Below are 17,322 nucleotides of genomic sequence, written 5' to 3' on the forward strand. Positions count from 1 at the left end.
AAGTAATTAAAAGTGAATATTAATCTATTTATTTAAATTTATTTAAATATTCATCGAGAGATGTCGTAAGTGTCATTATACCATTATTGTAGTTTCCCCCCTCACGCACGTAAAACAACGGTACATTGGTCAGTAAACTAAAAACTAAACAAGTCAGGTAAACTATGAAAACGGTAAATGTGCCAATATATTTATCGGTTTTCGAAAATTTTATGCAATATCATCAATGTCACCCCTTATCACAAGGGATAACTATTGAAATGCACCCTAGCTGACCCCATTACACATTGAATACATAATAATCGTTCATTGGATTAATAATTACCTTCAAGGTTAACGTGCGGCTGTTTCCTCGCGAGGGGTCGGAGCCTGTATCAATGGCGGCGGTGGCGACACATACGTGCTCGTTGCCCTGAACCACGTAGCGCCAGTACAACTCTTCTTTCTGATCGAGACTCAATGGGTTGTTCTCTCGAGTGATTCCATAACCATAAACGATACTGTACGTAGACTCGGCGAGCTGCAAATTGACCGATGTCTTTAGTGATTAGAGAGGATATTACTTATAATCAACGGAAAAAGACCAACAGTAAATTTAATCCAAATGTATCACAGCATGTACTCTATTATATTTCACAGGGAAAGTGAATTACCTATTCATTTATACAGTTATTACCTCTTTAAACCTAGAGTAGTTCATAATTGGGCCTCGCACGATGCAGTCTTCTGCCTCTTTGACAGCATTCATTTCCGGAGAATGTTCCTCAGGTTCTTCTTCAGTATCAGTCAATCCCATCAGACGTCTCTGTGCACGCAAGGGGTTCAGTGCCCGGTCCAACAGCCTTTGGATTTTCCGACTCCATGCCTTTTCGATCATACCAAAGATTACCTGTCCTTCAGCTATAAAAAAACAAATCAACAAGATTCAAGAGATCAATAAAATTATTCACTGAACATAAAACAATAACCACAGGAAATTTATACTAAAAGACAAATATCAGATACATAATTTGAATTATGCTAACAATTACATATAATCTCTTATACTTTACTGAACAGTGAACAACTTACTTGGCGAAAGTGAATCATAGTGTAGAAGGTACCTCGCGTAAACATATTTCAGTCTATTTTGAAACTTTAAACTCGTAGACAAGTTCATGTCGCGTGCAACTCGCCCCCAATATTTCTTACCAATTACGTGTTGTAGTCCACCGTGTCGTTGCACGCTGTGGTATAACTTAGGCAAATTAACTTCCATACCTCCAATCTGTAAAATACAACGTGATATTACTCCTACGAATAAAAAAACTACCTTAGGACTGGCTTTGGGGGAGGGGACGAGGTTAACGAAACAATTTTCGTTTCAACATGTTACGTTTTGAAATACAAATTATAGTATATACATTTATTTTAATAATAAAAACATAAATATATAAATATAGGTTTCTGTCTCTGGTGCCATGACCATGCTCTCGACTATGAGGCCATGAGACCATGCTCCCGCTACTAGTTGGCTTTAATTTAAATATTATTTTATTTTGTATTTAAAAATGTATTTTTAGATATAAATATATATAATATGGAAAGTAATAAAATAATTTTAATACGTAACGTGTTTGCGCGTATGTAGTAGAGACCGTTAGGCACTGCCTTCAAATGGAACATCTTTTAAATTATAACCATTAGACACTGGAGGCTTGCCTTCGAATGGAGATACATATTTTAAATTATAACAGTAGCTAATGCTTACCGTTGGTGTGTTGCAAGGAGAACCATTTGTGCGCGATGCACAAAACTTCATACAAGCCAATTCTCGCATAGATGAACCCCATCGGTTCAATATACGAGATACATAAAGTCTCTGTATATCGAACCGAAGTCCATCACTGCTTTGGCTTGTCGGTCTCCAACCTGGAGGTGGAATTACTTTACAAATACCAATTTCGCACGCTTCGTCCCAAATCTTCATAAAATACGCCATAGGATTCTGAAATTCAAAATCGTACGGTTTTAGTTAAGTCCAGTTTAATCTATATTAATATTAAATAAAGCTGAAGGGTTTATATTTGTACACTAATCTACGGAAGTAACTGGTATGAATTGAATCATTATTTTGTGTTTTTTAGGGTTCCGTAGCCAAATGGCAAAAAACGGAACCCTTATAGATTCGTCATGTCTGTCTGTCCGTCCGTCAGTCCGTCCGTCCTTTTGTCACAGCCATTTATTTCCGAAGCTGTTGGGCTTATATAGTTGAAACTTTGTAGGTTGATGTATTCTGGTAACTGCTATTTGAATTTCGAATAAAAATTAAAAAATCCATACACATTAATTAACTGCAAAATAAAATGGAGCTAATTTATCCGTGATGGGTGTCTATGGATAGGGCTTTAAAAATAACATTAAGGTTTCTAAAACCACTTTTCGCCAAAATCAATCGTCTAAAAGTTAGACGTTTCCCCTCTAACTTTTAAAATAAGAGAGTGATAACTAAAAAAAAATACGTGTTGTAGATTTCAATAGAAACTTACAACGAAAATTGGTATGAACCAGATATCATTATTCGTTTTTAAGAAATAATACATTTTAAAAAAACCTTTTATATAACGTCTTATACTTGCTACTACGGAACCCTTTATGGGCGAGTCTGACTCGCACTTGGCCGGTTTTACTTTTATTGTTATAACTAGCGACCCGCCCCAAATTCGCATGGGTGCAATGGTGATATATTATACCTGTATTATACATAAAAACCTTCCTCATGAGTTACTCTATCTATTAAAAAAACCGCATCAAAATCCGTTGCGTAGTTTTAAAGATTTAAGCGTTCATAGGGACATACAACATGACAGAAAAAGCGACTTTGTTTTATACTATGTAGTGAAGCGTTGATCCCGCCAAGTTTATCAATAGGACCCGAGAAGCAAGTGAAATTTGAAAGCACGCACTAATATAAATTTAAAAGGTTGTGAATCTGTATATTTGTGTGTTTCTTATTCATGAAATTAGGAACAGGGATAGATTATGGAACCACGGGAACGAGGGCCAAGCTGCTGGCAGAAGCTAGTCAGAATATGCAAAAAATAATAATAGTAGTAATATTTAATCGTGAGGGTAAATAAGAGTAAGTAAATAAGTCTTTATCGATAAGTTACACTAACAAACTTAACTAGACATCTAGGAACAGATCGGATTATATTCATTACACAATACTCACTTGGAACTCTTCCTTTGTGGGTCTAAATACTGGACCTTCGTGCAATACGCCGCCTACAGCATGCGTCTGAGTAGTATCTGCGCTAGATTCGTTTAAGTCATCGTCACTAATCCGTTCATCACTTCCTCTGCCGTCGTAGTCGTCTTGTTCTAGCTGATCGTCAGAATTGGCTTCGATGTCGGCGTCATCACCCTCTCGGTATACGTTGTTTAACATAATAATATGGCGATCAACAATCCGACTTTGAACGGCAGCTCGGGGCATTTCAACATTAGCTTGGGGTCGGGGTGCCTCAACGTTAGGGCGGGGTTGCTCAACAAGATGTGCAACTTCAGGGTTGTTTTCATAGTACACTTTAGATATTATACCTTGAAGTCTTTCAGATGTATTTCTTTTCTGTGCACTTATATATTTAGACAAATTACTGGGTGATCCGAAAGGTAGCCCACTGGGACCCGCTACTGGCTCCGTGATTGCCATTTGTACTCCAGTAGGCCCGCCCACTGGCTCTGTGGTTACTCTTTGTAGCCCACTAGGCCCAGCCACTGGTGCCGATATTACTTTTTGTGGTCCACTAGGTCCCGCTACTTGCTCCGTGGTTACCCTTTGTAACCCACTAGGTCGCGCTACTGGCTCCGTGGTAACCCTTTGTAACCCACTAGGTCCCGCTACTGGTTCCGTGGTTACCCTTTGTAAACCACTAGATGCGGCCACAGGCTCTAATATAGTATTTTGTAATCCACTAGGTCCAGCGACACGTTCTGCCGGAAGGATTTGTAACCGTTTCGATATTGGGTCTGGCAGAAATAGGGGCACACAAATCCTCTTTGGATAACTCGGTGCAGCAAATATCATATCTAAAACATAAACGAACACAAACAAATTAAAAAAAAATTACAACCGAATATTGCCCTGACTGTGTAAGTTCATAAAAGGGTAAAGGGTGATATAAATCTGGGGTGAAAATACAGAAACATTGCATTGCTCTAAAGTTTCTATAGTGATTATACCAACTACCAAAAGTTAAGTTTAATAAATTAGCATTTTTATTTACCTGGAGTGAAAGGGTCACTAGTTTGGCCTCGCTTATTTGTCGATTTCTTATTGGTTTTGTTAATCTGGGCGCAGTATCTCGATAGTCTCTCATCGATCGAAAATTCTGATGATGGATTTATATTCGCTGTCACAAGTTGTCCTTTTAATGCTTGTAACTTTTTGGCGGTAACTGCGCGGACCTTACCGTTACTTAAACGCCGTTGGCGCAAAGTCATTGCATATGTTTTTTGTTCATTTATATTCATGGTATTAATTCTGGTCGTTTTTCCTTTATTACTGGATTTTTTACTATTGGCGTTACCTCTAGCACGGGGTGCTTTGCCTTCATTACTGATTTTACCTTTAGTGCAGCTTTTTCCTTTAGTATTAGCTTTTCCTTTAGTGTTTGATTTTCCTTTAGTACTAGACTCCTTGTCCATAGTGCAAGGCTCTGTGACATTAATATCTTCGTTTAAGTTATGTTGTTCAATAGTCTGAGGTTCTTGGTCGCCGTTTTCAGATTGAAGGAAGTCTATTAATGTATCAACTACGTGGCTATCTGTGTAGCATTCATCATCATTGCAATCAAAATCTCCAGGACTAGACTTAATGCTTATAGAACTGTCCCCTAACAGTAGTCGCCTATCTGCTTTATTATATTCAATGCCTACTACTGTCTTGTCATCTCTTGTCTCTTCCACTACAAGTTCATGAGGCTTAGCGACAGATTTCGTTTTGTCACTGCACGGGTTTGTTTCACAGAGTCTTTTTAAAAGCACTATAGGTAGCGAGGGGGTATGAGAACCTAAAATACAATTATTTCAGTTCAATTAATACGACAACCATTGGGTATTTATGAAAATAAATTATCGTGAGATTGGAATATATTATGATATAAACTAATATAAAATAATACCTGTCGTTCTATTTTGCTGACCAGCTACACCTACAAAAAGAAACAATAGGGATGATGACGGGGTAAGAAAATAAAATAAATATGATTCCGTCAGATAGGTGATGAAAAAATACTAAAGGAATCAAAGTTTAGGTGTGGGAGGAAATACGTCGTTACGCGAGAGAAGTAATTGAACGATTTTAGCCCCTTAAAAAAAATCCGTATCATCCACACTCTTATCACCTTTCTATTTGCAAATAAATAATATAAAAAATGGACGCAGGGATGGCACCGAAGGTCTGAAACTTCCCATACCCAGAGAGCATCTGCACCACACGAAACGGCAAGGAGCCGTGCTTTCTCCCGAGTCAGTCATCGAGGACTGGCCGAACCGCCTCAATGGTGATGAGGGCAGTGGTAGGGCGTTGAAGCTTGTCCCGCCATTTCGTCACTAAGACTTGAAGAAACTCCGACCTCGTTCCGCATTATTTAGCGAGCAAGTACTTTAGTCTCCAGGTCCCAGGCCCTCAGGGGATCCGGACAGTACACACACAAGCCGCTTCGTAAGAGATCGTGCCATAACCCCTAATCACTAACAGCCGTCAAATGACATAAAAGACATTTCACTACATATATTACATTAGTCGCATATACAAAAATATTATAATTGTTTTAAAAATTCGCCAGTCCTTGAAATACGCTAGTTACTGGATAAATATTATTTTTATTAAGGGCGATGCAGTATATTGCGTGCTGCAAATTCTCTGCTTAAGAGGAATTAAAATTAAATAATATTTATCCAGTTGTTAGTATAGTAGAGACTTCCACAAAGTAGCACCTGATTCTATTCAAATTAGTCCTTGAAATTTTTAAATTATTATATGCATGAAGTTGCATTTCCTGAAGTCGCTGTCTGCCATTATGAAGTATCTCCTAGTACCTACAAGTTTAGAACACTGACCTTCATGTGACTCGGGCAAGTTCGTTGGTGTCGTGTTATTTGGGGCAGCACTGCTCGCGTCTTGGGCGGCATCGCCACTGTCGTCCACGGCTGCCGCCTGACGCGAGGACGTTCTGAAATATTTCAACATAAATTAGATATGATTTTGGATATTAGCAACTACTCTGCTCAGCTCACTACATTACTCAAATTATATCTTGCAATGCATAACTGTAAAAATGTATTTGTATGATAACATATCTTGTACAATAAAATATCTGAATGTGGTAAACTTGGTAACAGTAATTACAATCCTGTCAGTCCCCTTGCTCTTCAAAGTTGCATAATACCTAGCCATAGTAGACTGGGTCTGTTGGAATGTTTTAACAAATTGTGGGCCTTCATGAGCATCTGAATATATTTTTTTTTATTCAGGCTTTAGTAATTAGTTTAGCACGCATTAACATTTCTCTGTCAATGTAAATATACAAACAATGCATCAAAATTCTAAGTATACATAGGGACAGACAGCGGAAAGCGACTTTGTATGATACAATGTAGTGATATTGAATGGTTCGCTTGAGCCAAAACTAACGCAACAGAGCCTTCGCAAAAGTACCGCATAGCTGACAAAGTTGGCTTTTTAAGCTAAATCTATTGCGCTATACCATATTTACTGATTTGGTTAGCATCTTGCACCACGCAGTAATCCTACAATTAAACAAAAAATTAATAGAAGTTAAATTTTAATTAATAACTACGAACAAAAAGTAATATATACTGCTTTTACTTCTATGTCCTCGCTGTTTGTTGGACCACGTTTCAATCAGCTAACTAGTTGTAAGTACTTTTTTCAATCAACGTTCAGCCTAAATCCTATGATCTGGGGGCACGGCAATGCCCCCGCCAAATCGAGCAAAAAATAACGGCGCGGCGGACTTAAGTAGCGACTAAATAAAATAACCGACTTGCTAATACATGGATGTCACAACTTTTTACGGCAGACAAACTGATGAGGTGCGAGGCTTGGATATTTTTACATTTGATGGTATAAAAATAATCCTAAGTTAAATGTAAGCCCTTCAATTAACACGCTAGTCATTTAATCAGATAACAGGTTCAACAATGTGACTGCGACATAATAATAATATGTACCTATTTATGTGTCAGAATACTAAAACTTGAAATATATTAACTTGCGAAATTCGAAAATTATTAACTTGCGTAGGAAACTCAACCGAGAGATAAATTGTTTTTTTTTTTTTTTATGGAATAGGAGGCAAACGAGCAAACGAGACACCTGATGGTAAGCGATCAGCGCCGCCCATGGACACCCGCAACACCAGAGGAGTCACAGGTGCGTTGCCGGCCTTTGTTTTTTAAAAAGGAGTATGCTCTTTTCTTGAAGGTTTGAAGGTAATTGTATTATTCTACGCCCACATTTTCGTTTCTCTTTAGTTTTCCAATTCAATTTGTAAATTAATAAACTTCTACTAGCAATAAGTACTAATACAACTAAAAATCACAGTAACTAATGCGTAGGATTTAATATTATTTAAACAATATAATTTTTAAGTTATTACAATCCCTAAAATCAAACCCCAATACTGATTTAATATCCCGAAAAGCACTGAAATATTTGTTGGAGATGTAAATAAAAAAATGATATATCCATTGGTGATGAGGTGGCACGCCCCGCCCACGCTTCTAAATCAATATGGCTAGACGGGAGGGTTTGTACCTAGATATGGTACCGATCAAAGAGAGGGGGATCAAATGAAACCTCACCTCTACATCTGAACAGCTAGAATCACAGATGGGAAGTACGCGGTAGACACGGGTAGGAGGGGCAAGGGGGACTCCCTGTCTGACCCTCTTCGGGAGACATGGAATGCTAAGTTATTGATTTTGAACGCCCACATATAATATTTGTGTATTATAAATAAACTAGCGGACCCGACAAACGTCCTGTCTACACGTCTTTAATTTGAACAACTACTAATGAATTAAAAATTAATTAAACTTAAAAAAAAAAAAAAAAAAAAAAAAAAAAAACATTGTCCAGCGGACAAAATTGTGAATCTAAACCATTCTCAGATCCCCTTGAACACACACAAAAAATTTCATCAAAATCGGTCCAGTCGTTTAAGAGAAGTTCAGTGACATACACACTTACAGAAGAATTATATATATAAAGATAAGAGCGTATTTGCAGATAATATTTTGTGTACAGGTAAAAACTCTAAGATTCGTTCAGCACACCGACACGACTGTCGCTGTGCGAAATGCTCCATACTAACTTGCACCCTCCATGTCAGGGAAGCAGGGAATTAGGAATTAGTAGTTTTAATTTTATTTAGAACGTAAAATAAGTAGATAAATGTAATATTGATATGACAACAATTTACGTAATAACTTAAGACATAAGGTCCATTAAGTAGAGACTAAATATAACTGACTTGGTATTACATGGATCTCACAACTTTTTACGGTAGGAAAACTTATTTCGTACATTTTGAGTGTATCAAACATATCTAACATGGTTTTTAAAATTGTTTTTTTAGCGTTCCGTAGCCAAATGGCAAAAAACGGAACCCTTATAGATTCGTCATGTCTGTCTGGCTGTCCGTCCGTATGTGACAGCCATTTATTTCCGAAACTGTTGGGCCTACATAGTTTAAACTTTGTAGGATGGTGTATTCTGGTAACCGATATTCGAATTTTGAATAAACAATAATAAAGTTTAAAACTAAACGACACTCCATACATGGCACTGATACATTTCTTTTTCAGCTAACCTATCCGTGATCCGTGTCTATGGATAAAAATACACTGAGGAAACCATTTTTCGTTAAAATTAATTGTTTGGAAGATAGACGCTTCCAAAGTGGAAAAATGCCATTTACTTGCTGCCCTTCATGGGCGAGTCCGACTCGCACTTGGCCGGTTTTTTTTTTCAGAAAACATAATAATGTATATGTTATTTATGTATTGTCCTATAGATATATGAATGTCGTCTCTGATGTACTTTCCATTATTGAAATATTTTTATTATAAGTCGTGTAATTTATTCATGTAACCAAAAATTTTTCAAATAATATAAACTATCCTTCTTAGAATTTTTGTAACGAGTTACGAGATAATGTAGGATTTCAAAAAATAATGAAAAAACATCCAACTTGCACATGATAGTAACGACCTTTGGTTCTCCAGACTCCAGTTACGTTCCAAAACACCTCAGATGCACTTATCACTGTAGGCGGCGGGCGCGCCCCGATCACCCCGATGGGCGATGGGAAAAGTAAGGTGACGGTCAGGGTCACCAGTGACTGCCACGGCCCGAAAGAAAAAACATTTTGATGGCAATGAACGTATTAAGCGAATGCTAAATACAAATAATTATCTCATTTTGTTAAAAAATAAATAAAAACATCACTCGTTCGCGAGACTTGATGCTTTGATTTTATAATAATGAATAAAAACTATTTTGATCACGTACTAGAACATGAAAATTCGGTACATGTTTTACACGAACAATAATTAATTTAAAAACACTGCTTATTATCGTAAAAATGTAGCAAGATCTCTTTTTTCCAATTTAGTATGTTTTTTATTTCAGTTGTTTAATTTAAAAGTTTCAATATGTTAGTGACGTTTATTTTTTATTTCACGTGTAAATGAGTTGTTTTAGATAAATATTAATTAATTTAACCACCAAAACTTGTACACTTACTCCATTGCCTGAACATTTAAAATTTTAAATCACTGTCTGGAACAACCGCCCGCGACTGCCACGTCCGGCAACACTGCCAGCTCGCGTGAAACTGGCAGCATTGCCGAAAGTCCCCGAACTCAAGCCCCCGTGGGGTAGGTACCCTTCGATTTATAGAGAGAGACAGATATAATGCAATACCCACACCACATCCTATGTATAACGTATTTACAGTGACTTGGAATGAGTTGTTACTGACCCCTTTATATGGTGTGGGGGACCTCTACTCGAAGGGGTGAACAAGCAGTGTGTTTGACTGTTTTGGATATTAATTAATTTGGCCAGACCTAGCCAGACAGATAATGGAGGTTGTAATGATTTCGTAAGAAATGTTTTAAAATAAGGTAAGGTTCTAATAATTACATTGAGTTAAAATATTAAGTAGTGGTAGATATAAACAAAAAATAACTTCAGTATTTTCATTTTACAAAAGTATAAAGGAACTTGCGCTTCGCTATAAGTACTTACTGACGTTGTATTGTATAATAACACAATGTGCCGTACACATAATTGATATTTATAATGTACAGTATGTAATGACTAATGACATAGCATGTATTGTGTAAGTATAACAGAAGTATTTTTATACCCTATTTGTGTTCAAACTATCGTGAAAAAAAGTGTAATACATGATAAAGAAAATCACTACCCGTAGCCTAGCCATCGATCTCGAATTATGAAATCTCGACTTCATCTTCATAAATTTTACGAAAAACATGCCGCCGAAATCACGCTAATTGCTAGTCAAAAATATTTATATTGAGATAGACAGGTATAAATGCCACCCCTGTTCGAGATTAGTAGGGAGGTAGGGAGGCAACTTGTTTTATTCTATGGAAAGGGAGCGATCTCCCCAGCCAGACACATAGTCAGTCAATTGAGTACATAATATGATATTAGCTATTATTAAGGTAGACAGGCTTTTGATCTCTCGAAAGGAATGTAGTACTTATAAGTTTTTGTATTGTAGTATACTGATGAATACGTCTCAAATGTTGCCCTGTGAGGGCTGTGAGTAAAAGGGGATCCTTTATGATACCACCAAATACTTGCTTTCTTTGAAAACTGACCTATTTTAGTAGGTACAGAGTGAATATTCAAATGCAAATCAAAATCTTTGACAAAATATAGAAAAAAAAATATATAACTGTTATTATAACAGTTAGTAGTATTTTTTGTTTGTTTACAACGTCTTGGAGCGGGTGGGCGAAGCGAACGCAGGAAACTATACAAACTACGCGAAATATTGGCGAGCTAAACTATAGGGTTCACACCGAAAACTACAGACAGACAAGCGACGGACGGAGCGCGCGGAGCTGGCGAAGCGGGCTAACGGCGCGTTCAATAAACTACCGATCGGTAAATTTGCTTACGAGCCGTAGAATTTTGACACATTTTGTATGGAGCTTATGTCAAAATTCTACGGCTCGTAAGCAAATTTACCGATCGGTAGTTTATTGGAATGCGCCGTAAGTCGACTCGAAACGGCGAGGACGGGCGAGCGGGCTGGCAGGCGAGCTAAGCTAGCGAAGCCCGAGCGCGCCAACGAGGTGAACGGGTAGCTTCGCTGGAATCGTCGGATATTTCGTTAGGTTAGCTTGTTAGGTTAGTCGGTAGCTTGTGGTGTGTGTGAACCGAACTATGGTAAGAGATGAAACGATGTTCGCTTTAAACTATGTCGATAACCTGTGCCCGCTGAATTAAATATATCGAAGCCAATATTATGCAAGCAAACGACCTACGACTGTAACGTTGCACGTTATTTTGTGCATTAAAAATAATAAATGGTTACTTACTTCATAAACCTAATGTATTATAAAAATAATTATCACAATATAGTGGATACCTGAATAAGTCTAAAAAATATTTATAAATAATTATCGAAAAATAGTAGGCTGTAGTAGCCGCGCGCCGCACATAGATATAACTAACTAGCCGCCTCACTTAGACAGCGAGCCGCCGCCGCCCGCCGGTCCAGAACGTTCCACCGTTGGCAAAATAAATAGAACTAAAACAGCGAGCCCGAAAAAGGCTGACAGTGAACCACCGACTGAACGTGAACCTACTAAATCCACACAGGATACTTATCAATATATAAAAAGTTATTAAATTCAAGTGAAATTAAATTCAGTGAAACCCGAATTGAGGTCCTGCTTCAAAGATCCCAGTTCAAAGTTCAAGTCCAAGTCCAAGTTCCAGATCACGTTCAAGTTCAAGTTCGAATTCAAGTTCAAGTTCCAGTTCAAGCTCATTCAAGGACAACTTCAGATGACTTCTCTACTATAAGTCCCCAAGAGACTACAACACGTATTACACGTACTGTCCAAGTCGTCTGACCTTCGTGGCCCTCACGCCGGAGCCGGCAGTTTTTCCCTGCGCCTGCGACGGCTGTGCTGCTGCGAAGCTACTAGCGACCTACCTACCCCGCCGGCTACTAATCCAGAACAGTAGTGTTCTCCCGGCGAACTGAAACTCATGCGCTCGATATTTTAAACCCACTCCTAGCTCAACCGACTACCTACCAACTAGAATAATTTTACCTACCTAACTAAAAATCTAATTTTAATTTTAAAATTCTACTACCTATCCCCTTAACGTTACATTGACTCACGAAGTTAATTCTTCTACCCACTAAATACCTTAAACGTTAGACGACAGAAAACGGCAAAAGCAGGACTGAATATTTGCACTTCCAAGACCAAGAAAATGAGAACAGGTGCAAAGATTCATATAAAGTTGCTGGCAGTGGAACACATCCACTTTACCTACTTTGGAAGCGTCGTATAAGAAACTGAAGGAAGTAAAAAGGGCATTTCTTGAAGAATCGTCAAAGCCCGAGTTATACCTTCGCACAGTTGTGACCTTTTTCTGACTCGAATTTACTCGATTAAGCTTAACTATTATTCTAATACACTTGCGGATAAAAATTAGGGAATAAAAATAATAAAAAAAAAACCTAAGGCCTATTTCTTGTTTTTATCGTGACCATCTGCGTTTCTTAATACGCATACACGAGAAACAAAATGAGTCATTCAATAAAAAAAAATATGAATTTGGTTTTAATACATACAGTTAATTAAAAAAAAAATTATAATATATATTATAATGAATGCATATTTTATTATTTCGTGTTTGAACGTTAGTTAGATTTACAAGTACGAAACGTGAAAGGTCACTCAGGACACCTCATGACAATTACAAGTCTTCATCAACCGCGTCATGAAAACTCGGTCAAACTCCTGTTCAAGTGGGGACGGATTAGCCACATGCTTCGAACTCTTCTCGACCAAAGTGTGTCGGTCGGTATGACGTAGGCTGCGATTAAACATGAAGCTTAATAACTGATCACGATGAAATCTTCGGAAACGACGAGATAAACCTAATCTGTGAATGGTGTTGTCAATTTCAGACAAAATATTGGATGAATAACATGATTTTCCATTGTTTAATATTTAGAATTTGGGGTGTCTTCAACCGGTATAGGGCGGCAATAAGTCAGAGACATTCTTGTATCGGATTTGCAGCGCCATCAACCGGATGTTGGCGGCGAGTAGTAAGACTCGCCTAATTTAACCACTCTTATCTATGAGAGAAGACGTCTGCTAAGGATACTTGTATAGAATTTGAGGCGCCACTGAGCGGGAGAAGACAGTGAAAAGTTAGCGGGTGACTCCATCTGCTGCTGATCGTGCTCCCGCGTGGCTTGCACGCCCGTTTACAACGACTCTCCTCCTGGTTCAAAGCTAAACATTTCCACCAATTTTCAACCAATCCTATTTAACCGTTCTTGAGTTATAAATAGTGTAACTAACAGGACTTTCTTTTATTTTAAATATAATGGATACAGGTGTAGGTACCAGTACCACAGAATAAACCGCGATTACACATTATATTAACAATTAATTCACCGATAAGGTGCGGTTATATAACGTTATAAAACAATGTGTAACAATAACATTTGGGTTTAAACAAATTATAACAGTGGTTGTAGAGTATGTTACATGCTATTATCACGCGTAGCATTGAATTATAAAAAACAAAAGCCGGTATATTATTGTTCTGGTTCCTGGCTAGAAAAAATACTATTTCGCTAAGAAAGTTTTAGGTCAATAATTAAAAAAATCGTGATTATTAACGGATAATTAATAAGTGTAATTTTTCTTTAATACCTTACACAGTTCCATTTGAAATATAAACAAAAAACGAAATACAAAATGGCAGCAGCGGCACATAAACATAGTAATAAAAACTAAAATGAGAAATCGCAATGCGCTCAAATGCTAAAGAATACGAAAATTACGAGCTAACGAGAACTAAATAAAAATAAGTTGACTTACGTGTTACATCTTGAATGGTATTTTTAATTAAATTATGGACGCGTCGCCACCACACCCTAGCTTCCAGGTTGAAAAGAATCAAAATAATCAATTATTTAATAATTGTCAATCAATTTTGTAAATGAGAGAAAATAATTTTTATATAGAACTAGCTACTTCCGCGCGGTTTCCCCCGCTCTGCTTGGTCGGTCATCGGTCATAGCGTAATGTTTTATAGCCTATAGCCTTCCTCGATAAATGCACTATTCTACACAAAAATAATTATACAAATCGGACCTTCAATAGATTTTTATATATAGAGATTTAAAAAGGCGGAATTTACTGTCATGTTCAGGTAAGCGCAGATGCAGATCCAAATCTATACTATATCACTACATAGTATAAAACAAAGTCGCTTTTTCTGTCATGTTGTATGTCCCTATGAACGCTTAAATCTTTAAAACTACGCAACGGATTTTGATGCGGTTTTTTTTAATAGATAGAGTAACTCATGAGGAAGGTTTTTATGTATAATACAGGTATAATATATCACCATTGCACCCATGCGAAGCTGGGGCGGGTCGCTAGTAATATTATAAAGCTGAAGAGTTTGTTTGTTTGTTTGAACGCGCTAATCTCCGGAACGCCTGTTCCGATTATAGGCTATAAAACATCACGCTATGACCAATAGGAGCCAAGCAGAGTGGGTGAAACCTCTAATTTTTAGAAATTGGAATATTGTGTTGCTTATTATTGTCTACGCATACCTATGACCTATTGATTTTAGTTTAGACCAGAAAATGCAAAGTGTAACTATTGAGATCAGGCCAAAACTCATAAATTTTATAATTTATTCTTAATTGTTATTGGTATTTTAAATTTTACAAATAATTATGTATTAGGGCATAAATGATCATGCAAGTTTTAATCACTTTAAATATTATTTATTTAGATAATTGTACACAAAAGATTATATGTGGCTAACCACGCCAGTTATAATGCACTACACTTAGTTTTTGTACAATTTTAGTTCTACATTCTTTTGCAACATGATGATCTTGTGTCTTCATCTTGTTTTTCATGAACATTGGTGTTTATTCTGTTGACATGCCTTATAATAATAAATAGATAAATATGCCCAAGGTGCCAACAGGGATAACACTCCACTTGTGTCACTATTATGTAAAGTGTGATCATGTGTAGTACTCTTCGCACAAACAAAGCACCTTGATCTTGTACTGTGGTGTGTTGTAATTTTCTTCCTTCGTAATCTTCAACGATCTTGACCTTGAGTATTTCAGTAGAAGGTAGATCATCAGGCGATCCCATTGCAGTACGAAACTCAGTACGAAACAAAGAAAAACATTTTAAAAGAATCTGGGAGGCTCTACAACAGTAGAATTGCCAATAATTCATCGATCACCACTAAACCGATTTCTTTCAGTTTCTTAGCTGCATCGAAAAAATCAGTGATATGCTTTCGGAGGTTGTCTCCTTCATTCATGCGTGTCAGTACAAGTCTCTTCAATCATGACGCCTTACGAGCGGGTCCACTTGATTCATATATCGATATCAATTTGCCCCATACCTGTAGGGTTACTCCGGTTCTCGAATGCGAAATTTCGTTTAATTTTCGGCTGTTGGTTTTATTGATGTACTAATGAAATTACTTAAAATAACGTTTTTATTTAATTCATATCTAAACCTGTTTATTTATCTTCATTTCATTCATTCATTTTTGTTCAAAGTTCGCAATAAATGGTAATACCATTATGGTATTGCAGTACGAGGGTTTCGGACGAAACTTAGTTTTTCGTTGAATTAGAATAGGCCTCCTGTTTCGAGGTATCTAAACCATCAAATGCTGCGCGCTAACTAGGACTGACGGCTAACAATATATCCTATTCAGCCTTTCCGTCCATTTTCACCCAATCCGAATACTTAGGGTCGTGCTGGTTGTGGCATTGCAACCGATACGATTTCCCACAAGTCATTTTTCTTCAAAATAGCCCTCATGTGAATTTTCAACGTATCATAATTATTTGCTTCTAACGGTTCAATTTTAATAGTAGCAGCCATAATGATTATTAAAGTTGACACAATTTATAAAATCGACGAAATGTTTAATTGTAAACTATAACAACTCGGGAGAGTCCATTTTTTATGTACAAACAAACGTGCGTCGTGCACTCTATGCCCTGTGACCGCATGGAATGGGGCGAGTCTATTATTTCACGATAACAGTTCACCACATCTTTTCACTAAGGATATTTATTGTCCAAAACTCATGAAATAAATTGTTAATAGTCTTCTGTGCCCATCACCTTTAGGGCATAAATGATCACGCAAGTTTCAATCACTTTAATTATTATTTATTTAGATAATTGGACACAAACAGTTTACGCGGCTAACGACGCGACGCCGGTTTATAACTTTCAAACACACACACTTCGTATACCTCAATATTACGTATAAGAATAAATATAAAACTAACAAAAATACTGTTTTATAGTATTGTTAAAATTATTAATTTATTGTTATAATGAAGTTTAAACTTACCTTCCTGCTAATTCATCGTCCACAAAACTCAATTCAAGACCATCGATGAAATCCGCCAACGAATCATCGGAACACATTTTCAACATTGTTACTCAAACTAATGAAAATCTGTCTCAAAATTAAAATTAAACTATAATGAAACTTAAACTATATCGTCCGCCAACTCATTATTCAAACACAATCTGAAGAATACCTAAAAGGAAAATATTATGCCAAGCGCAACACTCAACAGCGCAAAGAGCGCCAAACGGAAACGTCATTACTAGCCGGCCGGCAGAAATGAGACTGACGCGACGGCGAGTGACGGACGCGTGACGCCGCTGGCTGACGCGGGGTGACGCGGGTAACGGACCACGGAGGGGTGGTGCCGGTTGGTAGTGAGTGAGTTGCGCATGCTTTTGTTGGCAAACCCTTATTTATAGTCCAATCAAATAAGGTTAAATTAGATAGGTAAGAATCTCGGAATGCGAGATACCCAGCTGCAATTTTGTATACAGGGTGTCCCTGAAATCGACGTCCAACGGGCACTAGATGATCAGCAAGATTCCAACTGTTATCAGAAAAAAATAAAAAAAAATCTAAGTCCTACAG

General features: G+C 37.3%; 1 protein-coding gene across 5 annotated transcripts in view; it reads right to left on the reverse strand.

Moving 5' to 3' along the window:
• The window catches only part of LOC118263742 (protein Jumonji), a 29,086-nt gene extending 11,867 nt beyond the window's left edge, over positions 1–17,219 (reverse strand). For 3 of the 5 annotated variants that reach the window (XM_050704071.1, XM_050704070.1, XM_035575907.2), the window contains exons 1-9: positions 16,732–17,219; positions 6,106–6,218; positions 5,166–5,195; positions 4,269–5,054; positions 3,215–4,071; positions 1,751–1,987; positions 1,072–1,267; positions 677–900; positions 326–520 (exon numbers count right to left, since the gene is read on the reverse strand). In XM_050704071.1, coding sequence (XP_050560028.1) covers positions 326–520; positions 677–900; positions 1,072–1,267; positions 1,751–1,987; positions 3,215–4,071; positions 4,269–5,054; positions 5,166–5,195; positions 6,106–6,218; positions 16,732–16,817 — 2,724 coding nt within the window. In that variant the 5' untranslated portion in view covers positions 16,818–17,219. Of the gene's footprint in view, positions 1–325; positions 521–676; positions 901–1,071; positions 1,268–1,750; positions 1,988–3,214; positions 4,072–4,268; positions 5,055–5,165; positions 5,196–6,105; positions 6,219–9,817; positions 10,311–16,731 lie in introns of those variants that run through there. The other 2 variants (XM_035575922.2, XM_035575914.2) reach the window with 2 other exon arrangements.
• Positions 17,220–17,322: the final 103 nt, after the last annotated feature.

Source organism: Spodoptera frugiperda, chromosome 25 (genome assembly GCF_023101765.2).
Source record: "Spodoptera frugiperda isolate SF20-4 chromosome 25, AGI-APGP_CSIRO_Sfru_2.0, whole genome shotgun sequence".
Lineage (NCBI taxonomy): Eukaryota > Metazoa > Arthropoda > Insecta > Lepidoptera > Noctuidae > Spodoptera > Spodoptera frugiperda.